Here is a 21732-nt window from a genome sequence, read left to right on the forward strand (position 1 = left end):
TTGCCCCTGACCCCAAGGCACCCCCCGGCTGTATATTGTTTTCAATAATTTTTTGCATATACGAAGAAGAGTTCAGCTCAAAACCACATCTTTCATAGGTACCACAGCTGTGAGCTTTGGAGCCACTTTGCCTACATGTCACGCCTCACGGAACACTGAGAAATTCTTTTCTTTTTTCTATTAATACACTGGTAATGTTTATCGCGGAGGCGAATACACCTAGAATATAGGGTCGAGATCAGATCCACCACCTATCTCATATCAGAAATCAGTGATTTCTAGTCTGCGCGTAGTTGAATCAGCAGTTGCCTGTAGATTTTACTAATCCCCCATGATCTCAGGGATTGCATCGCAGAGATCGACTCATCTAGAAGTCGTTTCCGGCCCAGCGGACAGAAGATGTTACCAATCCCATGTAGTTTAACACGGCCAATTCCGTGTTCCACCCACTGCTCTTGATTCATGTCACTCGTATTTGGGGCGCCGAGAACTACCAACGGCGTCTCACTTGCGGGTTGCGAGTCCAGAGGCAGGTCGTTGAAAACAGTATGGAGCCACAAGGTTAAAGTAGCGCGAAATAACAGCACCGGGGTTGAGAAATGAGCGCAATACTGGCTGCGGACCGATTCGAATACTCGTGCAGCATATAAAGCGGCCCGTCGACGCTCCTGTGGTGCCCTATTCCATTCCACTGCTAGCTTTCCGAGTTCCTCATCGCTATAACGCCGATATCTTACGCGCATGACCGTTGTAAGCAGTGGGAGGCGAGGGGTATTGCGCAACATGAGGGCTGAGAGAATTACTAGGCGATGTGAGACGCATGCCTTGAGCTCCAATGCCGAGACGTTCGACTCTTCGTCTTCTGCTCTTGCAAGTAGCTCCTTAAGAACTACCTCAGCTTCACTTTGACTAGGACCGTTGTGAACCTGTGGGGATAGAAGACGACCTTGATCATTGGTAACGGCATTTAACAGAAGCTGAAGGATGGCCTGCTTCCCAAGGACGCCGGTCTTCGTCCACGACGCCATCCAGGTGCCGTCTCTGACAATTTGCTCCACGGTATGAGGGTTATGTGATTCTGGGAACTCATAAGGACGTTGAAGCTAAGTGGAAGCATGGAATGGGCTGACAAACCTAATTGGCTGGAAAAGCTGGCCCACCCTTGCGCGCTCGAAGCGGCCCATTGATCTTCACCCCGGGGTAGCGAGTTCTGTAATTCCCTGACCGATAGGACCGGTGTTAGATCAAAATGGCTTTGAAAAGCCGAATCAACGAGCTAATCCGTAAGTTAGACGTTTATCCATAGGTAGCTCGAATGACGCCTACTTACCCATATAGCGAACCCAGTCCGCCTCCGCTCCTCGTCTAGAGCCCAAACTTGCCATCTTTGGCTGAGGGATAGATCTAGCTCTGATATCTTCTGCGTGGACAATATGTTCCTGAAAAGTTGTTTCCGCCGGGCGAGAGTAACTGGGAGTGCCTGCAGGAGTTCTGCAATCTCTAGTGCTCTCCGTTCTCCAGAGTACCTCAAACCAATATGGTTAAGAAGAATCACCTGTGTTAACCAGAGTTCCCGACCGTTCTTGTTTTGATTTTCACACTAGCCGATAAGGGATTCTGTAAATATCCAAACCGCTGACCCGTGCGGACGCGGGCATATCAATAGAAAAGGGGACTTACCAGATACATAGACTGTCGACGGATCATCTCGTGCATGGCCCTCGCACAAGTTCGGGCTTGCGGCATCTGGGAAAATTGGGCTCCGATAGCACTGACAGCAAACACTAGTAGCCAATGCGTACTAGGGTATCCAAATGTAGGCTTGTTAAGCACGGGAAAGACAGGATGGAAATGTTCAAAATAAAGTTGTGTCCAAGCGTTGATGATAGGTGCAGGCGGAATATTTAGCTTCACGAACGGTGGGAAGAGGGATTTCGATTCTAGGACTGTGGCCAGTTTAACCACCTCATCCACAACATCCTGCTGAATTTCATGGACATGGGCTAGGTCTTCTTGGTCCACGTCCTTCATACTGATCTGCTGCATGTCTGGAAACGTCAGCTGCGCATCGATCTCGATCGCAGTTGGGTGGTATTGTCGTGGCTCAACGGCTTCATCGCTGGGATCTGGTGAACAAGCTCGATTATAGATCTCAGCCATAGTGGCGGGTGTCAAAGGAGTAGGCATTTGGGAGGTTTCTGGAATAGGATTTGGACCTATGTTTGGCTCGGTAGAAGCTAGCCAAATGTTGTCGAAATAGTCCATGGACGATCGTGAATCTAAAAGGTTTGGCCAGACGGAGGAATCTAGACCAGCCCCTATATCCAGATCTAGGTCGAGCAGATTCTCCCATTTTAGGAATCTGAGGTTGGAAGGCCGTTCATCGTTCAGGGCTGTGCCCTGAGTCGGCACTTGCTCTGCCCCGCCCACCACATAACCATCGAGGTTAGGCACGTTCGTCGGAACTTCGGACGGCGGCAAATCTTCGACCCTCAAGGCAGCTACCTGATCGACCGTCGTGAGGGGTGGAGAGGGATTCCCGGTTGACTGGAGGCAGCCCTCTGGATAGGAGTGCGATGGCCTAGAATCCTCAAAGCCTGGAGCTTGTGGCTGGTGCCGTTTGGAAGCGGGGGTGCGGCCAGTCGTCCGACGTTTCTGGCGGTCCTCATAGTAGCATTCATCCCCATATCGACGACACCGGTCGCATGGTCGCTGTCCATCACATCGAAGCTTAGATGTATTGCATGGTTTGCACGCCTGAGCTACCCGTCGTCGTTCTCCCGAAGGTTCAGAAGGCGCGCGTCGATGCATGGTGCCACAATGCCGGGTAAGCGAGTCTCTATATGATGCCAGTCAACAACCGAGAGAGCTGGTGCGGGAACCAATTGCATTCCAACATGGCAGCGACAAACGTACACTCTGGCGAAACTTTGGCCGCATTCGGAACACGACTGTGGATAGTTAGGCATTGTATGAGAAGAGATTAAACACCATGAGTACACTTTAAGACATACATATGGTCTTTCTTTGGTGTGGGTGCGAATGTGCCGTTGATAGTGTTCCCGTCGGTGGAAGGAAGCGGTGCACTGCTCGCAGTAGTATACATCCACAGCTTCCATGGCGATCCAAACATGCAGAGTTGAGAGAAGGGCTATGAAATGTGAAGACAGCGTTCAAGGCGCGGAACAATCAAGACTTGGGAGTGGGCGAGTTCGTGCAGCGGTAGGTTCCGCATCCCCAATTGGAAATGATCCGCGAGTCACGAGATCCAGTACGGGGAATACGGGTGATTGGTCAGCTGTCAACATTGAGTTGCGCATATGGTTTAGGCGCATACCCTCGTCGGCTCTCCACATCTCTCGGGTACCACACGCCGCACAGCTCGCCTCAGTCGACCCACCTTGTCGGTGGATCCGGGGCAGGCATCTCCACATACTATGACGGAAATAACCGCCCTGCTTCAAAGGTTCTTTTCGAGTGCCACAATTGACGCGAGTCCGGGTCTTTGTTGATTCGACCCTTTGAGTGTAGCACTGCTGCACACCAGAGCTTTGCATCTCATTGTACTCACGCAGAATTGCTGGGAATGCATGGGTGCAGAGATAAATCTGCCAAAAAGCAGGATATATTACTTCAAGTTGAATTTGCTCTATCAGACAGTAGCTCTGAAGACTCTTAGCTAAATTCATATCCTGTGCTGGAAACCCATGCATGCTATAACTGGATGAGGAAACGTGCTCTTCTGTCACAAAGAACAGATCCCTCGGCGCAGGGTAGTAGAGAAGAGGGCGTCCAACGTTTATTTCGGTATGATCTCGCAGTGCTCGACTGTTTCCTTGACGACGTCCTCTGCACTTTTGTCGCCCTTGATGTGGCTCTCGGCCAACTCGTCCGTCTTGTGGCGTCGTCGATACAATCCCGTGATGATGGTAGGGCCCTCGAAGACCTCGGAGATTTCCTCCAGCGAGAGGCCTTTAGTTTCCGCAAAGAACAAATATACGATGGTGGTGATGAAGATCAGGAAAACGAGGTAGACGAGATAATACTTCCAAGCAATAGCCTCAATCGCGATAGGGTTCACAAAAGTGTTGAATGTGAGCGCGATGGTATTGCACATGTTAGTGACGGCGATACCTTTTTGGCGAGTGTGGAAAGGAAGGATTTCCGTTGGGTAGGCTGTTAAGGGTTAATCCTGTATTCGGCCACGGCTCTCTCTGCAAGGAGGACTCACCAAATGTAAGCGGGGTGACACCGATGTCGTAGAAGAAAAAGTAAAGGAAGACGAAGGCAATGACAGTCCGGCCAATCGAGTCATAGTTTTTGCCCTCTAAGTAGACTCCCGAGAGCGCTGTGAAGATTGTGAATGTGACCAGCATGCCGGAGCAGGAGATCAAGAACAACGTCCTGCGGCCTAGCCTATCAATGAAGAAAGACCCGACGATGGCAGCAAAAAAGTTGAAGATCTGCAGGATGCCGTTGATAAGGGTTTTGGTAAAGCTATCCTTGATGCCAACAGAGTCAAGCACAAGTGCCAGATAGTATGTGACGATACCATTGCCCGACCATTGTGATATAATCGCAGTAAACCCCGCAATGGCAAGACGTTTCTTATCAGCCCGTGTCTTCCACAGCTACAGTAATTGGCAGTATTGTGAGCGGGATTGATGGAAGAGCGGGGTGTGATGAGCACGACTTACAACGGACCATCCCATACCCATAATCTCAACTTCCGCCTCGATATGGGCCATGATCGATTGCATCTCGTACTCAACCAGTGGGTGGGAGCTATCTCCCCCGGCGTGGTATTTAACGAGAAAAGAGCGGGCTTGTTCCAGCTTGCCTTTGGAGACTAACCATCGGGGTGATTCAGGAACAAAGAAAAGCCCTAACAGTTGCACGAGCGGGAAGAATGCTTGCATGATCGAGGGGATGCGCCAGCTCCACGTCGATCCCGCCAGAGAGAAGGTGCCAAATGTGATCCAACTCGAAGCAATTGAACCGAGATAGAAGCATGTCTGAAAAAGACCGGTTACCTTGGCCCGATGCGTGGGGTAGGCTATTTCCGTGATGAGCACTGGTGAGGGGACGATGATGATTTCGACTCCCAAGCCTACTACAAAACGAGAGACTATGAAGGTGGCAATGTTCTGTGCCGCGCCTTGGATTGCTGCTCCTACTAGCAGGATGATTATACCAATCATGATGGTATAGCGTCGGCCAATGGTGTCAGACATCCACGCAGCAGGGAACGCGAATATTATCTATGGGCGCTATCACTGTCAGCAGCCGTACAACGCATGTTTGAGAAAACGGTTTCTACTGACACCTCCCAAAAACAAGACAGCATTCATGAGTCCAAGCCATGTGCCACTCGGATTACCGAAATAGCCCATCCAGCTATCCAAGCCTTGAAGACCATTCATCATGGAAGCGTCGAATCCCATTGTGGTGGCAGATAGTAAGATAACGCCAACACAAAGGTTCAGTTGTAAAAGATGAGGTGTGAGATACCATGGCCTAGGGTTGCGAGGCAAAACATCGGCCAGCTGGTCTTTCATGTTGGTGGGTTCATCCGTCTTGAGGCAAGTTGGGGCATTCTCCATGATAGCTGTTCGCCGATGGGATGATGAGTCTTGAGACAGAGAACGGCTGGCGTGTTGGGCAACAGCTGCTCATCCAATCTTCCACCTTCTTGCAGATGCCCTATATACGAAATTCCGCAAGGGCAACTCAAACTTCAGACAACAAGGCAGGCCAATGAGATGAGCCCTTCAACGTCCGACAGGAGAGTCCGGCTCTTCCCCACAGATCCCTATTCCGCGTCGCAAGCGTACCTTTACGCTCAGTTTACACGTGTAATGCCCCGCAGAACCGAGTCCCGCTTGGACGATTAGACTCTGGGTAAAGTCCGTGCCAGTGGGACAGTGCGACACGGTCACAAGACATGGCCTTGATAGTCGGATAGGTAGAACGGAGGTTGAATGTGCCGGAAAAATTAGCGAGTTGGGGGTTACAGCCGAGTGGGGGAGAGCCGAGCCGACTAATGGCGCAATTCAGGTGCTTGGAACTCGCGCAGGTTCGCGCGAGTGTGTACCCCACACTAGTGATTGTGGCGAGGAAGACAATAACTTACCCTAAAGCAAGCACGGGAGGCGAAAAAAAAAAAGAAAAGTATAGCAAAGCACTGGGCTCCCCCGGCGATATCGGGGATACCACCCCCAGCCCAGCCCATGCTTTTCTCTAATGACGCTAGAGCACATGTCTGTTAAATCTACTCTTGATCTGAGCTGGTGACAGACAGGTCCTTGCTCGTGGGGAGGGCATATAGCTTAGAACCTAGGATTGGTTGTTAGGTTAAGGGGGTCCTTAATCAAGCCAAGCCATAACCAATAATTTCTAGCCAATCATCATCTAATTAATTCTTTCTCAAGGTCTCGGGCCAATTAAGCCGACGGAACCCTGTCAGGTATGAGTAAAGTGCGTGCAGGCCCAAAGAAGCCTCCAAGTCCAATCCTACACACGCCCACACACACACAATCGATCCCACCTTCCTCTGCCCTGGAACATGCGGTGCAGGCTTTAGTTGCGCGACCGGATTTGAACTCGAGCAAGTCACCGAGAAAGCCATTTGGTTGTACTGAAGAACCACCCCCATGGCTGAGCTACGCGCCAGCCAGCGTGTGCCATTACGCTGTACAGAATGTGCCCGGCGTCGAGTCAAGTGTGATAAGAAGGTCCCCTGCGGCAGATGCACCGCGAACCGCTGCGCCCACCTCTGCGTCCGCGAAATTGTTCGGGTGCGAGGGAAACCGACAGTGTGAGCAGTATAATCCCTGCCAATACCGGCCCGCCGACTAATCCCGATAATCCAGCGCTACGCCGATAGAGGATGCCAATGCATCGCTGGCCCGGCAGAACTCGAGGTTGCAGGAGCGGGTGGCCGAGCTCGAGCTGGCCCTGACGAAGAGCTTCCGGGGCCGAGTTGGAGCGCGACCGTTACAAATACGTGACGCTACCGCCAGCAAAGATAAGCGGGCAGCGACTGAGGCTCATCAGGTCAGTCCCTTTGGGGAGGTCGGAGCCATCCTGGACGAGTGGAATCTCGGTCTGTTCAAGGATTCGGAATTGGGAGATCCAACTTCGGAAAAAGACATGCACTTCCTTGTCGAGACGCTGAAGTCCGTCCCTGGTAAGCTGACAAGCACCCGGATAGTCGAGTTCTCCTTGCAGATGTTGGGATGGATCCACTGTGCGCTCCGTGCAGATCAGTTTCTCGCCGAGCACGAGGCTTTCCAAAATGCACTAATAGCCGGCACGTTTGAGGTTCTTCAGGATCACAAGTGGATGGCTATCTACTTCAGCGTCCTGGCAGTACGTCCAGCCCGTTTTGCGATGTAGTCGGCAGGTTCCTTACTGACATTTTTCCTAGTCGGGACTGTTCTTCATGGGTCACGAGGATACGTTGTCTCTGGATCTACCGTTGGTCGAGCAGAGCCCGTATCCTTTCTCAGTATGCCACCACTGGTATCGTGCGGCTCTCCAGCACCTCGAATATTCGGATGCCATGGGCAAACCGCGGCTGCATGTGGTGCAGGTTGCTGCCATTCTGACGCTGTGTCATTCTCATTTTGGGCAAAGATACCGGGACATTAACCTATCGAGTCTTGCTCACAATACCGCCCGTGCCTTACAGATGCATCGCCTCGGTTCCGAATCCTCATATCCTAAAAGCTTGGAGCGTATCCCAGAGTGGTCGGAACAGACGGGTAGGGAGCTTGGGCGTCGGCTGTGGTGGACATTGGTCATATGCGACTGGTAAGTCCGTACTCACGAGTCTCCAGAGAGCGGCACATGAATGTTGCCTGACGTATCCCCAGGTTAGCAGGTCCTCGTTTTCCGTCCTCTATTCCGGCGGATTCCTTTGACTGCATTCTCGAGATAGGACGTTTTGACTACAACGTCATCCTGGGAGGATCTCCACTATCCGATGGTGTGGTGGTATTCTCTCCTCTTCTTCATCACATACAGCTAGCGAGGCTTTCGCAGGTACTTCATGAGTACATGCAAATTTCAAAGGAGTCTCCCGCAGGGCTATGTGTATTGCTTAACAGGCTAGATGAGCTAGAAGATGACTTCGTGTTTAAGGCCGACCGCCTGTCGGCAAGTTTCAGTGAAGGTATAAACCAGGGCCAGCAAGTGCCGGTGTGGCTTTTGGGGCAGCGGTCTCATTATCTGTGCACTATAAATTTCCTTCGATTGATACTTTGTCGGGCTTTGTTGCAGCGAAGCTTCTCCCAGCTTCCAGCTTGGTCCGAGATTCGTGCTCACGGGATGCGAGCGGCCCTAGCGATTGTCAATATGCAGAACGTACCTCCGACGTACCAACTGCTATGGTAAGCTACTCCATCCTCCACTATCAACGATGTCAGCCCCTATATTAACAATGCCCCATTCCCAGGGTTTTTGGGTCTTCCACGATTGCCGCCGGAGTCTTTCTCTGCCTAGATCTCCTTACCTCCGATCAGGACAGAACGGAAGCCCAGATACAGGAACAGAGAGCCTCTGTGGAAGATTGTATCGTTGCTCTTCAGAAATACAGTTACAAGACAAATATTTGTCGAGAGGGCTCCAAAACGCTTCGCCGACTCTTGGACTTGGAAGTGGCTCAACAAAACAGACCTGTCGACCAAGACGGGTTGACACAGCTCATCGAGAGTATGGTCCGTCTATCTGAGAAAGGATCGCCAGAACCTACGGTCAATGAACATGGCCACTCGTTGTGGCCAGCTCTAACGGTAGGCCAGGTCGGCAGCCCCATCGGTGACGAAGAACCTTCCTTACCAACAGTTGCATCGTCTACTGTCCCGGGAATTGTCAGCGGACATGGCCAGCCAGATGCGTATTGGCTCATGGATAGCATTATTTTCCCGGGGTATTAGAGTCCTATGTGTAGCTACAGGAGTAATTATTGGACACAAGGCCAATTGGAAAGGAAAAATGGCGCATTTCTGTTCGACCGAATTTCTATTCCTACCTGCTAGGATGCTATATATGGCTTAGTGGAGAGGGTGGCTCGACTTTGGCTCAAATCACAGGAAGGATGACACGACTTGGGTACTGCCCACCAATGTGGAGAATATGGTTTCCGACATTGTCCTCTCCAGAAATCGGTTTAGGCTTCTCCGCAGCCGCATAATCCTTGAAGAGGGGATACTGTCCTTGGATTTCCACACTAAGACTTTCTCCCGCCTCATATTCAATACCCATGGCCCACAAGCCGATCTGAAGCTCGATGACCTCTCCCTTGCTGAGCTTCTCCTCCCGGTCGTGAGTATGGAATGGGTACTGGGAATGAATGCTCATAGTTGGGTCAATATGGCGACGGGACGCTCTGAGGATGCCAAGCGGGCCAAAATAGAACAAGAGGTTGTGGTGATCCTTGGGATCTATCCCGTCAAACGACTTGGTCGGTGCGTGGCTCCAGGGGATGTTTAAATTGAGCAATGCCTTTCCGTTGCGATCCAGTTTCCGTATGAGAACGTAGATATTCATGTCATCCGAGTCGTTGGTAGACATGTAGAGAACAGCCTTCGGCATGCCTGCTAGTCTCGTTTTTTCGGAGAATGTGTATGTAAAGGAGACTTTCTCAAAGCTGTTGTTTCTGATCTCCGAGAAGTACGACACGGTTTGCGTTTTCTTCGGCGCTTCCAGAGAAAGTGTCATGTCAGGGCTTAGGAAGAAGTCGGTGTACTTCGTCCGCGGAATCGGGTAGTCCTCCTCCACGATGGGATAAATAGGGTCTTTATCCCCGAATCTGAGCAGAGCCAGTCGAACACGAGGGACCTTTTCAAATCCATTGTCCTTGCCCTTGAGGAATTTGTCGAAGAAAGCTGCAAGCTCATCCCGAGATTCCTTGACTGTCCACAAGTCGAACCATTCCTGATAGGGGTCCCATCTGAGCCACTTGTCCTTGGTGTCAACATCCAGCCAGCCACGTATAGAGCCCATTGTGTGTACAAAAGTTGAATAAGACGCCACAATATAGGTTGGTATGTTAATGTTCTTGATGTTCACACGCTTGTCCTTCCAATAGGCATTTTGAAGGGGGCTGCGTCGGTACATTTCGGCGAAATGTTCGAGACCACCATGCCCCTGAATGACATTTTCAGTGATGCTGTCGAATAAAGCACTGTCCCAGACACCACCTCTAGCGAATTGTTCTCGGTAGAGATCTCCTGCAGCTTCCCAGGGAGCAATCGCCTTCAGAGAAGGCGGCCTCAAGGCGGCAATGAACCACTGAACAATGCCGAGGTGGGAGTTACCAGCGAGACCAATGTTTCCGGAACACCAGGGAAGCTTTGCAATTCCCTCAATCACATCATACCCGTCTTCCCCTTCCTGGGTGCCCATAATAACGACGGACCCTTCGGAATCCCCAGCTCCACGAGCGTCAACATTGACAATAGCGTAGCCCTGAGGGACATACTCAGCCGGGTCGGGACCCTCAAAACGTTCAAGACCGCTTGTCGTGCCCTGTGGAATGCCCATTCCCCAGGGAAGCGTCTTCATCACGGTAATGCCGCTGAGTTTCTTCCCAAATGGGCTCCATGCTATAATTGCCGGTACTTTCTCATTAGAGCAGGAAGTCGGGGGCCGGTAGACATCGCAATAGAGGGTGCAGCCGTCACGAACTTTGATGCCGACATCGTGGTCGACAAGGATGTCGGACGGCAAAGGGCGGGCTTTGTGGCCATTCCAGCCTTTGGGAAGGACCTCAGAGTGAGGGTTGAACCCTTGGTAGCCGTTTCTGCCTATGGTAGGCTTGCTGATAGTCGTCAAGCCCAACTGGACTGGAGGAGGCATGATGTGATTGTAGCCTGAGCAATGATTGGAAGAAATATAGCGGGTGGCAAATGGACTGCTGGGTAGGGCACGTAGAGAAGCTTTGCGGAATCGCTTGCTCGAAATGTCCCAGCGACGACTTCTTAAGTCCCTACCAGTCCTCGACGGGGCCTTACCATAAGTGAATATGACTGCCACTCGGCAGTCTATCGACGGTAGTTGTGTCGATGTGGTCTCATGGGTGGCTCTGTTGTGAGCCGAATACGTCCGGAACAGTGGGTCGGCGAACGATGCGGAGTAGACGCTCGCGCGAGACTCGCACGAGGACGCGCGAGCCTCTCAGGACTGCAGCCCACAGGCCCTTTACTAGATGCTGCTCTGGCTCGCCCAGACATATAAGTGGGGAAATTATGCTCTCGATAAGCCGCATGGTGGGGGAGGATCCTTGACGCCGTTTCTCCGGAATCAAGTGACTTGTCTGCTGCGGGCTCCGGGAAAGATGTTCTTCCTTGTAGGCACATCTTCCTGATACACGTGAGGTCCTGGGCTCGGGCGAACTTGCGCGAGCCTCTTCGTAATGCTTGTCCAGTTGATGTACTGTGGCAAACTTCCGATAGCATTTAAACCTGGTCAAGCGACGCCAACAGCAGGCGGTTGACATCCACATCCATCCTTTCTTTTTAGAACCCATCCTATTGACTACAGTCGAAGAAACGAAGAATACTAGGGCTACTTCCGACTTTCGTTTATTGACTTCCATTCTTCCTCCCGGCTTTCACCGCAAACATGTCGACTACTCAGACGACTGCAGCCGCTCCAGCGCCTTCTGTATCTCCAGTGGCTCCCCAGGCTGCCCCTTCCTTGGCCTTCAATTCTCAAAACGAGTACGGCGACTGGCGGGATGACTTCTTCAAGAATGGCTACTACGTCTTCAAGGGCGCCGTCCCTAAGGAGAAAGCTACTGAGTACTACTACAAGAAGGCCCTCGACTGGTTGCAGTCATTTGACAACGGTTTCGACCTCAACAACAAGGAAACATGGACAAAGGAACATCTTCCCCAGAGCTTCAAGAACATGTACCTACACTACTGTGCAGCCCAGGAGAAGTTTATGTGGGATGCTCGAACTGAACCTAATGTCATCAAGCCTTTCGCCGAGTTGTGGGGTACTGACGAACTGGTCGTCTCTTTCGATGCCTTCAATGTCACTCTTCCTGGTCGCAAGGACGATGATTTTCGTCCTTGGCCCCACACTGATCAGGCCCCTGAGCGCAAGGGTCTGTCGTGTGTCCAGGGTCTGCTGAACCTGACTCCCGCCGGCCCTAAGGACGGTGGTCTTTTGCTCACAGTCGGCTCCTCGGCCCTCTTCGAGGAGTACTTCAAAACCCACCCCATTCGTCCACGCATCAGCAGCGATGCCAAGCACTATGACCTTTACCTCTTCCAACCAGATGAACTTGAGTGGTTCAAGTCCAAGGGCTGCCGAGAGATCAAAGTCGAGGCAGAACCCGGTGACTTGGTCCTTTGGGATTCCCGTACTATCCACCACGTGGCCAAGGTTGAGTCTGAGCAGATCCGAAGCGTTATGTACGTCTGCATGACGCCGAGAGCCCTGGCCACGCCAGAGGACTTGGCCCTGAAGAAAGATATTTTTGAGAGATACGAGGCCACGACCCATTGGCCTCACTGCAATATCTGGCGCCAGGGCAAAGCAATGATTGATGGGAAACTGGATCCTCTCGAGCGGGATGAGCCTCTAGAGAAGCCGGTCTTGACAGACCAGATCCTTCGCCTTGCTGGTGTCAAGCCTTACAATGAGTAGTTTAGAACTTGGCGTGGACTGCATCTAGTAAACGACAGCCTGAACATACTTCAGGCTAAACAATAAGAGTCACTCGTTTATATGATATTTCCTGCGCTCAATCACTTTAATATTAATGAGCTTGTAGACTATTAAAAGTAGAAGCCAGCGTTACCGATCGGGTGCCTGTCTATCGGCCGAATAAACCTATGCCTTGCACGACACCACGTACACAAATCACAACCATCTTCGATAGCGCGGATTAAATCGTAAAGGGCAGTATGGCTACTGTAGTTGTACAACACCGGCTATTTCTGGGTAAGTAGAATAGGTAAGCACTTACCCATAGAACCTGCTGCGGGTAATGCTTTCTTAAGACAAACACTCCAATAAGCAAGTTTGTCCTCTTCGGATAGGCCTTACAAAGCGGCACGACGCACCTCATTTTCCCCTTCTTTTCCTGGTTACTTTTACCTCCTTCCTTCCAAAGGTTGGGTTCAAGGGTCGCACGTGTGGACTCTTCCAACCTTAATGTACAGAAGAGCATATCGTGATATCCAAATAAACATAAGACGCATTTTGAGGGCTATACTTCTATTCTCTGAACTATGTGTGCATGATTAACCTTCCCACATCATAGAAAAGGGGAACAGCCACATCAACACGCTCAGCACGTAAAAATCGATACTTACATATTCGTGGGCTACAACCATAACCATCCGGCATTCAATAATAACACTCAAAGGGGATAATTACGACTCAATTGCGGCGTAGGAGCCTTATCATCTCCAGTTCACCACATCTCTCAGGTACTACACATAGCCAGAGCTCGCCCCAGTCGGCATATCTTCCTTGTCCGTGGATTAGGGGTAGGCATCGTGACGTACTCTGACAGAAATAACACAATAGTCGGATTGTGCGGGGTCTTACTTTATGTAAACTGCTACAATAGTACAGACGAATAAGGTGTATAGAACATTGTCAGCTTAGGCTTCTAGGCCTGACCTTCAAGCAGACGCTTGGCATCCTGATCTGGACACGATGGCCAGGTGAAAGAAAACATATCTGGAGGTACCTCCGCGTTAGGAACATACTTCCGCAACTCGTCTAGCATCTCAGCCCGTCGTTCATCGTGCGTCTTAGACATCATCATGACCGTCACTGCTCGATCATAGCGGACTTTGTTGTATAGAGACAACCGGTGGGGCACCTGATCCGGCCTCGTGTCTGCTGGAAACACACCGCCCAATGCGGCTCCATCCTCAAACGCCTGCGCACTACCTTGCCCTTGGTCTATTTATAGTTAGTGATAAGGAGAAATAGTGGAGAAGATTAATGATAGGCCTACGAGGAAGTGTTGGATGCGCTGCGTCGCCCACCAAAGCAAGCCTGCCCTTGATAAACGTGGTTGGCGGGGAGCGCGACGCCAAGCTCCAGAGCTTGAGGTCCTCGGCCATGCGGCAGAGTTCTTGGAGCTCTGGACCGAATGAGGAATAGGTCTCGAGGAGCTGTTCAAGATTGCCCGACTCGAGCCAGGAAGCCTCTTGGACCTCAACTGAACCCGCTGGGTGAATCGCAACAATGTTCAGGAGATGTCCTTCGCGGCAAGGATAGATTACGAGGCGGCGATCAGGACCGGTGAAAGCGTGGACCCCATCCAACCCGGTCCTGGTCAGCAACTCTGCAGTCGAAGGATTCGCCTGCGCCTTTGATATGGGAACGAGGAACCGGAAACAGTTTTGGCCGGTGCTCTCTCTTCCTCGGTCCTCCCCGACGATAGCGCGCAAAGATCGGGACTACCCAACACCTTATCAGTACCAGGTTTCCTGTTGGGGCAACGAGTATTTGTACATGCACCCCATCTGCTCCCACAATTAAATCGCCGTTGTAGGTGGTTCCGTCCTCTAGTGTGACAACTCCGGCCTCAGCGTCCTGGACGAGAAGAGGAAAGGAATTAATAGACAATCAACCTAGCCGAAAAGGACAGGGCTGACTTACCACAGAGACCACACGCGACGAAAGGTGAATGTCAATCTTTCGACCGTCCACTTCCTGAGCTGCCACAGAGCGCAGAGCATTGTGGAGATCCACACGATGGGTCAGAACCCAGTCATCTGTAGTGTTCAACTTCTGTTGGAGGTCTTTCGTCACCTACAGATAAAGTGTCAATTAGGATATCGCTCGCTGTTACCCATTATGTGCTGGAGGATTATAGAGCATACAACGGGCGTCCACAGAAGCTTTCCATCTCGATCCCAGACCTGCAGGCGTTTGCACTGCACGGGTTGCAGGTCCTTGAAATTACAACCCCAGTCCTTCAAGACCCGCGTAGCGTTGGGTGCGACGTGAATCGCCGCGCCCACTTCATTGTGGAAACCGGATTGTTCAATAACCTGTTATCACAAAGCTAAGCCTCGTCAAGTCATGGCCCAAGTCGGCGAGGAAGCGTAATCTATACCTGAACATTGTGGCCCGCACGATGAAGGGCAATGGCGGCACCCAGGCCACCTAGACCCGCGCCAACAACGATCACTTGCAAAGGCATGGAAATAGAAGAATGGACGAAGCTATTCTACCACACGTGGTTTAATATTGCCGTTTATAGTATTCTCGGCAGGAATCAATGCGGTCCCTGGTACAAAGAGAAATCCATCGGCTCTGCCCACATCAGCCGAACCCGCCGGGCCGACACGAATGCCCTCTCCACCCTCTCCACTCACTACTACGGCAAGTGCTGAGTCTATGGTTTTCCACATTGTTACTATAGATTCCCTACCCACTCCACCCCCCAAGGTCATCCGTTTATTTAATCTTCGCGACACCCGATTCACTGAGGAGTGGAACCCTCTGTTATTCAAGATGCCTACCACTGAGCAAGTAAGAGATATTTTTGCCCCTTTGGGAGAAGGAAAAGGCCCCCTTTTCTTCGAGCATATCGCCGACGATGTGGATTGGCAGGTAAAAGGTGAGCAATGACCATGAGTGTGTCTTTCCCTTCGCTTACGTGGCTCATGGCAGGGACTTTTTGCCCTATTTCTGGGCATTACCATTCCAAGGCCGCCTTCCACGAAGGGACCAAGCCTCTCAGCTCAACCTGGGCGACTCCATTGAAGTTGGAAGTTCAAAACATCATCTGCGACGGTCATCAGGCTGCGGTCGAGCTTAAGGCTGTAGACACCAAGTGCAAGAATGGTCTGCCGTTCACCAATGAGTATACGTGGGTATGCGAGTTCAACGAACAGAATAAAATCGTCAAGATGCGTGCCTACATGGATACGTAAGTTCTCTTAGTCGTCATGGGTACATTATACTATGTGTTTTATTGACTCGCTCTAATATCAGTGATCTGGTCGTCAGAGCCATTCGGGAGAATCAGTGATCGTGTGCCAGAGGCCAGGCTGTGTTGTATTCTAATGCTAGATGGACATCTTTCTCAAGTCACCGCAGCGCTGGACGGAACTAGTCTCGAGGTAGCGACTAGGCCGCTTGAAGAATTAGGACAGTATCTTACAGGATTACAATGCGAGCATGCAAGTGACAACAGCGAAGCTTGGCCATGATGTATGCGCAGAGGTACGCAAATGAGTTACATTATATATATTATTGGATCAAGGCAGGAAGTGAAGACAGCTCATTGAATTATTAAATCAGTCTTTTCATGACTCAGAACACAGATGTTGTTACTAATAAGTCCAGTAACCAACTAGTTACAGTAGTTAGGTCGTAACTCTAAAAGCCTCTGGGATTCCCTTGTCGCGAAGAGCTTCTCCCACAACAAACGGTTCTGAAGGGAGTAGGACAAAAATAACACGGGACACTTTATCTGTCGGATTGTTCCACTGGTGCATAGTCTGTTCCTGTATTAGCTCTCGAGTCTCTGATGTATACGTGGGAGGGCCGGAGGCCAACTGACTGCCTGTTGTACGACAACGTCACCAGCCCGGACCGTAGTTTTGGACCCGTCATCTAGGAGCATCTCCATTTCGCCCTTTAGGATGATCGCGTAGTCAACGGATTGTGTGCGATGGTTGTGGCCGGTAGAGTTCGGTGGAAAATCCACGACACGAATAAGAGAACCCCTGCTGTACATCTGCTTGCTGCGGCTATCGATACTGGGATCGTTTGTCGTTAGTTCCGCCGGATATCGACTGGTCATCCAGATGGTTGCAGCGTGGGCGGCAAAGCCCTCGTTGGGTTCTAGGTAGCCGTCAAACAGAATCGCAGATTGAGAACCATGGTGCGTAGTCACAACGCGGCGAAGAGGACCGCCTGTTGATGCCATGTTGAACAGGGGAAAGAGAGAAGATTAACGCCAGGAATGGGAAATTATCGAGAGGATCATTCTCTACGCTATTCATTCACGGGCCTGCCATTTATATGGCAGTCCTCACCGTATCGCATCCTAGAAGGGAACCAATGCCGATGCCTGGTTCCGCGTCGCCTTCTCCCTTGGCCCCAGATTCTAATTTACGGAAGAGCTCCGCACCCCAGGCGGTTATGATGATGACAACGTCCCGGGATTTACCCCAAGTTTGACCCCTTTATCGTAGATTTCGGCCCCGCTCGGATACCCCACACGCGATCTCGGGCGAGGGGTGGGATGCAGAATACTCCGCGAAGAATGGAATTTTTATAAAGGCAGGCCGAGGTACTGGCCGTTAGAAGCCAGAGTACAATAATCCTCAGGTTGTTTTCAAATCAAGCTCATACTCATCATGGCTTTGACGATCTCTGGTTTCGACGTTGCCCAGGCCCCAACTATTGCGCCGGAGGATAAAGCTGCCTGCCAATCGGCCCCATTCCATCCTTCCATGGAAGAGCTTCCAAAGGGCTTCCGAAAAAGTGAGAAGAATGCCGCATTTCCTGTAGACACCATTTTCGAACGGGATGTGGCGGTCCCCATGAGAGATGGAGCTAAGATCTATTGCGATATCTTCCGGCCCAAGGGGAAGTCTAACATTCCGGCAATTCTCATATGGAGTCCATATGGCAAAGGTGGCAATGGTTAGTGAGAGCCTTGGTATTTTTGCGCAGTGTACGGCAAAGGATTCAACGCTTATTCAAAACGTTGTCTAGGGCCTCATGGGCTTCATATGATTGAAGGTAGATTTGGGGTCCCGGAAGAACGATTGAGTGGATATGAGAAATTTGAAGGACTCGATCCTGCCGACTGGGTTGGTCATGGATACGCAATTCTTAACTTTGATCTGCGCGGCTGTTGGAACTCTGAGGGCACCATCCCGTACGTCTATTGCAAAGCGACTAAGGCCATATACTAATCCATGTTGGTTTAGATGGCTAGGATCTCAAGATGGCCGAGACGGCTATGACGCGATCGAGCATGTAGCTCAATTGGATTGGTGTAACGGAAATGTGGCGCTCGCTGGCAACAGCTGGCTGGCCATGTCTCAATGGTTCATTGCGGCAGAGCAGCCTCCTCATCTGGCCGCGTTTGCACCATGGGAGGGAGCCAGCGACTTCTACCGAGACACTCTTTGTCGCGGTGGCACACCCCATCCTTATCAGCGATTCTGGAAGATCCTCGAATCATCTATGGTTGGTCGGGGCCAGGTAGAGGCAATTACCGAGATGCTTACTCGGTATCCGCTATACAATGAGTACTGGGAGGACAAAAGGGCCAAACTAGGTCGGGTTAAAGCTCCGTGCTACGTTCTTGCCAGTTACTCGACCTCGCTTCACACGAGCGGCTCTATTGGGGGATATAATGCCTTGGGAAGCCCTGATAAATGGTCAGAAACCCCGACTCTTGCTCCTGGTGACTTGCCGTCTATTTGTCATACTAACATATTTGTTAGGTTGCGGGTGCACCCCAAACAAGAATGGTCTGATCTATATTCAGATGAAAGCACAGAGGACCTTCGCAAATTTTTTGACTACTACACCAAAAACATTCAGAACGATTGGCCTGCCACGGCCCGGGTCCGGGTGTCCTTATTGCCTTTCAATGATGTAGGTTTGTGATCCTCAATCGACTATTACAACCGGCTGACCCCGATATGGAAAATAGGCGCCGATTGAAAATAAACCATTTTCAACCTATCCCGTGCCGCAATCTCAATATACCAAATTGTTTCTGACCGAGAGCGGTGATCTATCCCCTCAACCGCCTTCCTCGTCGTCTCAGCTGTCCTACCTATCGGACTTTGTTCCCACAAAGCCAGATCACAATTCCGAGGAGCTTCTCTTTACCTACAAATTCCAAAAGCCAACCTGGCTAATCGGATACAGCAAGGCTATTCTACACCTCTCAGCAGATGTACCGCAAGAGCTGGACGTGTTCGTCCAGTTACGGAAAATGGACAAGTCGGGAGCAATTTTGCAATATATGAACGTACCACTAGGTCGGCTAGTGCCACCAAAGAGCAGCCCCGACGAAGTACCCAATACTTGCTTCCTCAAGTATCTAGGTCCTACAGGTGTTATCCGAGCCACTCACGCGGTATCCAAAATTCCCTCCTCGGACTCCAACACGTGGCCAGAGTATCGCCATGACCAAAAGGAACCCGTGGCAAAGACGGGCCAAATATATCGTCTGGAAGTGCCCATTTGGCCATCTGGTATTACCTTCAATCCCGGGGAATCTTTGGTGCTGAAGGTGTCAGGTCACTATATGAGCATGATGGAGTTTGAATTCTTGAATAACCACCCTGACACCGAGAACAAGGGCCTTCACACCCTTCACTTGGGGGAAGGGGATGGAAGCTACTTGGTTGTTCCATTTGTTGAACCCTTTTAAACTTCGCATATCAAATTTTCTAGGTAGAGTGACTTAAATCCAAAAAAAATAAATAAAAATAAAATAAAAAAAAAGAAATGCCACGTTGCCGCGAGTGTGCTGTTGACATCTTACAGCGGGTATTGTTTTCAAGCCATAACTGCTAAGTAGATTTGTATCGCCATCATCTGTTCCATGACAGATTAATAGTATGCTAGCAACTTAAACACGTACAAAATTTACTTCTCTGTTTTCTAAACAAACAAGATCATGCCTATAGAGGTGCCCAGGCGCAATGCGGCTTATTCCTCGAAGACGTTCAATAATAGATCCGTTTCACACCTTTAAAGACAGCAAATACGAATCCTGATGCAGCAATAGCAGTAACGCTCAGGCCCACGATTAGGCCTTGCTCAAAATACGAGAGACGACCGCCAGTGGGCTGTGCGATTTTCTTCGGATTCAGCCAACCATTACGGGACACCACGTGGTTCTGATTGGGCTCTTGTAGGATAGCCCTATTGCGGGAAAACTCGTCTGGGCGGAACGGTAGTGCAAAAGTATCGTGTGTCGAACTTGGAGCAATCATGACTAAAAGGAATAAAGTCAATGCTAGCTTCGCATACGTGTATCGGGGACTACATACCAAATGACCGCGGGGGAATGTGATTGACAAAGCAATGCTCTGAGTTAAGAAACTGGGACAGGTACCAGGTTTCTTTCCCTTCCCCGAATACATAGGTCGCCGAGGCTGGCGTGCCGCCGTTGCTAACGGAGTCAACTTGGGTTTCTTGGCCCTATTTTGACAATCTGATTGGACCTACACCTTGTTCCACAAATCAATTCCGTAGTCGAGACTGCTGGTCGGGATCAACAAGATACCCTGGTATAACTTTGTGACCAGGTTTGCGACCTGGCCGACGGTCTCAGAATTGATCGAGCTGGAACCGTGGCGATCGTCAGCCGGGTCAATACACCAATCCTCGATGGGCTCAACCTTACTCGGTGGATTGCAGCACAATTAGGCTAGACAATTTGTTTGCAGCGACTAGCGGTTCCTTCTTTTTGAGAGAGGGGAAAGAGGACACCAAAAGATCGACAAGTTCTGTTGCAGTAGACTGATTAGGCATGGGAGCCTGAACATTCTCTGTCGTGTCAAGGCGTCGCTGCATGAGCGACATCAGCTGCTCGATCACGAATTCGTCCACAAAGCAGAGCCGAGGCATCCGTCCAGGGTGCTGGCGAGGGGCATTCAATATCGACTGCTCTAGCCAGGTTGCAACTTTCTCCAGCTTCGGGGTGCTGCGGTCAACAAACACGGCAGGGAGGCCGGTCGCAGGAGTGTGGATTCGTATAGCTGAGTTGGTTTGCCGCAGCGCAGTTGCAAAGTCATGGCTGCTCGCCGGGTCTTGTAAGACTGCCAATTCGAAGCGCAGCTTGCTTAACCATTCTAGGCGGATGGGAAAGTCCGCAATGCCAATTGCCTCCTGGTCCATACCAATCTGGATGATGTTGTAGAGGACTTGGCTGATCGACGGCGATGCGGTGCACAAGAGAACCAGGCAACAGCTTCCCGCGGCGACAGCGGCTGCCAAGGGAATGATAGTAGACGACAGAGGGCATGGCAGTGCCGCTTGAATCAGGACCGGGCCCAGCGCCACAGGGTTCAAGGGAGCTTCTTGGCCGGCTTGGACAGATCTTTCTCTCGCGAGGGCGGAAGGGAAGTCCAATTGTTCATACAGTCGCTTAACTGCATCCAGACTGAGCTCAATCTCCTCTGATGTACCGGCTTCGCTAGCACAAAGATCTTTAATATAATATAAAACGAGTTAATTAAGATCGCACAGGTCGCAGTCATCTCTCTGGGGTGGTCATATTCCCTCAATGATTGCGTACCCTTGGAAAACGCAGCGATCAAGCCAGACCGATGGTTCTTTAATGCGGCATGCAAGCCTGCGAGTTCTTTCTGCCTCTGGAGAACATTTTCCAACCGGCCCTCAATCCAGGCAGACTGCACAACGTCGTATACCTCTGCCAACGACATGTTCAACTTGGTGCAAGTTAATCAGAGAAAGGCCGCTGGGGGTCAAGCACGAAAGATAATCGGAGTTGAATATGCATTTGGATGGGCCCTGTGGATGTCCAAGGTTTCTATTTCCATGTTCCTTCGAGAATTGCGGAACCGAGAATGAGCCGGGGGAGCTGCGTTAAGGCCGGTCGGTTCGGCTCCACAGGCGGCAAAAGTGGGCGCGCGAAGCTCACACCAGCTTAGTAGCATTCAAAACACTGACCCTAAAGTGAAAAAATAACTGTTGCTGAACTGGGGGGTGTACACGAGAAACGTGGTAGCCTTA

The 21732-nt window shown here is 50.9% G+C and overlaps 12 protein-coding genes across 12 annotated transcripts; 4 read left to right on the forward strand and 8 right to left on the reverse strand.

The window, feature by feature from the left end:
* Window positions 1–278: 278 nt before the first annotated feature.
* Window positions 279–1028, reverse strand: N7474_001948 (early growth response protein; the record flags this gene model as incomplete). Its single annotated transcript, XM_057193363.1, has 1 exon — window positions 279–1028. One exon carries the CDS (start codon window positions 1026–1028, stop codon window positions 279–281), a length of 750 nt encoding a protein of 249 aa, XP_057058316.1.
* Window positions 1029–1659: 631 nt separating this feature from the next.
* On the reverse strand, window positions 1660–2811 carry N7474_001949 (early growth response protein; the record flags this gene model as incomplete). Its single annotated transcript, XM_057193364.1, has 1 exon — window positions 1660–2811. The coding sequence occupies one exon, from the start codon at window positions 2809–2811 to the stop codon at window positions 1660–1662; it is 1152 nt and encodes a 383-aa protein (XP_057058317.1).
* Window positions 2812–3799: 988 nt separating this feature from the next.
* On the reverse strand, window positions 3800–5603 carry N7474_001950 (sugar porter family MFS transporter; the record flags this gene model as incomplete). Its single annotated transcript, XM_057193365.1, has 4 exons — window positions 3800–4176; window positions 4232–4631; window positions 4698–5261; window positions 5325–5603. 4 exons carry the CDS (start codon window positions 5601–5603, stop codon window positions 3800–3802), a joined length of 1620 nt encoding a protein of 539 aa, XP_057058318.1.
* A 1050-nt stretch (window positions 5604–6653) lies between these two features.
* On the forward strand, window positions 6654–7819 carry N7474_001951 (Zn(II)2Cys6 transcription factor; the record flags this gene model as incomplete). The annotated part of the gene is made up of 3 exons (XM_057193366.1): window positions 6654–6797; window positions 6889–7371; window positions 7430–7819. The coding sequence occupies 3 exons, from the start codon at window positions 6654–6656 to the stop codon at window positions 7817–7819; spliced, it is 1017 nt and encodes a 338-aa protein (XP_057058319.1).
* Window positions 7820–9084: 1265 nt separating this feature from the next.
* On the reverse strand, window positions 9085–10863 carry N7474_001952 (CocE/NonD family hydrolase; the record flags this gene model as incomplete). The annotated part of the gene is made up of 1 exon (XM_057193367.1): window positions 9085–10863. The coding sequence occupies one exon, from the start codon at window positions 10861–10863 to the stop codon at window positions 9085–9087; it is 1779 nt and encodes a 592-aa protein (XP_057058320.1).
* Window positions 10864–11077: 214 nt separating this feature from the next.
* N7474_001953 (uncharacterized protein) lies at window positions 11078–11272 on the reverse strand (the record flags this gene model as incomplete). Its single annotated transcript, XM_057193368.1, has 1 exon — window positions 11078–11272. The coding sequence occupies one exon, from the start codon at window positions 11270–11272 to the stop codon at window positions 11078–11080; it is 195 nt and encodes a 64-aa protein (XP_057058321.1).
* Window positions 11273–11628: 356 nt separating this feature from the next.
* Window positions 11629–12663, forward strand: N7474_001954 (uncharacterized protein; the record flags this gene model as incomplete). Its single annotated transcript, XM_057193369.1, has 1 exon — window positions 11629–12663. One exon carries the CDS (start codon window positions 11629–11631, stop codon window positions 12661–12663), a length of 1035 nt encoding a protein of 344 aa, XP_057058322.1.
* Window positions 12664–13636: 973 nt separating this feature from the next.
* Window positions 13637–15187, reverse strand: N7474_001955 (uncharacterized protein; the record flags this gene model as incomplete). Its single annotated transcript, XM_057193370.1, has 6 exons — window positions 13637–13935; window positions 13991–14438; window positions 14494–14574; window positions 14641–14793; window positions 14865–15035; window positions 15101–15187. 6 exons carry the CDS (start codon window positions 15185–15187, stop codon window positions 13637–13639), a joined length of 1239 nt encoding a protein of 412 aa, XP_057058323.1.
* Window positions 15188–15336: 149 nt separating this feature from the next.
* Window positions 15337–16021, forward strand: N7474_001956 (nuclear transport factor 2 family protein; the record flags this gene model as incomplete). Its single annotated transcript, XM_057193371.1, has 3 exons — window positions 15337–15607; window positions 15661–15919; window positions 15985–16021. 3 exons carry the CDS (start codon window positions 15337–15339, stop codon window positions 16019–16021), a joined length of 567 nt encoding a protein of 188 aa, XP_057058324.1.
* Window positions 16022–16358: 337 nt separating this feature from the next.
* Window positions 16359–16924, reverse strand: N7474_001957 (cupin domain-containing protein; the record flags this gene model as incomplete). The annotated part of the gene is made up of 2 exons (XM_057193372.1): window positions 16359–16493; window positions 16556–16924. 2 exons carry the CDS (start codon window positions 16922–16924, stop codon window positions 16359–16361), a joined length of 504 nt encoding a protein of 167 aa, XP_057058325.1.
* Window positions 16925–17357: 433 nt separating this feature from the next.
* N7474_001958 (uncharacterized protein) lies at window positions 17358–19399 on the forward strand (the record flags this gene model as incomplete). Its single annotated transcript, XM_057193373.1, has 5 exons — window positions 17358–17646; window positions 17719–17884; window positions 17937–18392; window positions 18459–18612; window positions 18671–19399. The coding sequence occupies 5 exons, from the start codon at window positions 17358–17360 to the stop codon at window positions 19397–19399; spliced, it is 1794 nt and encodes a 597-aa protein (XP_057058326.1).
* Window positions 19400–19697: 298 nt separating this feature from the next.
* On the reverse strand, window positions 19698–21422 carry N7474_001959 (uncharacterized protein; the record flags this gene model as incomplete). Its single annotated transcript, XM_057193374.1, has 5 exons — window positions 19698–19969; window positions 20025–20146; window positions 20203–20319; window positions 20381–21185; window positions 21275–21422. 5 exons carry the CDS (start codon window positions 21420–21422, stop codon window positions 19698–19700), a joined length of 1464 nt encoding a protein of 487 aa, XP_057058327.1.
* Window positions 21423–21732: the final 310 nt, after the last annotated feature.

The sequence above is a fragment of the Penicillium riverlandense genome, assembly GCF_028828495.1.
Source record: "Penicillium riverlandense strain IBT 135883 chromosome Unknown utg000001l_segment0_segment0, whole genome shotgun sequence".
Classification (NCBI taxonomy): Eukaryota; Fungi; Ascomycota; class Eurotiomycetes; order Eurotiales; family Aspergillaceae; genus Penicillium; species Penicillium riverlandense.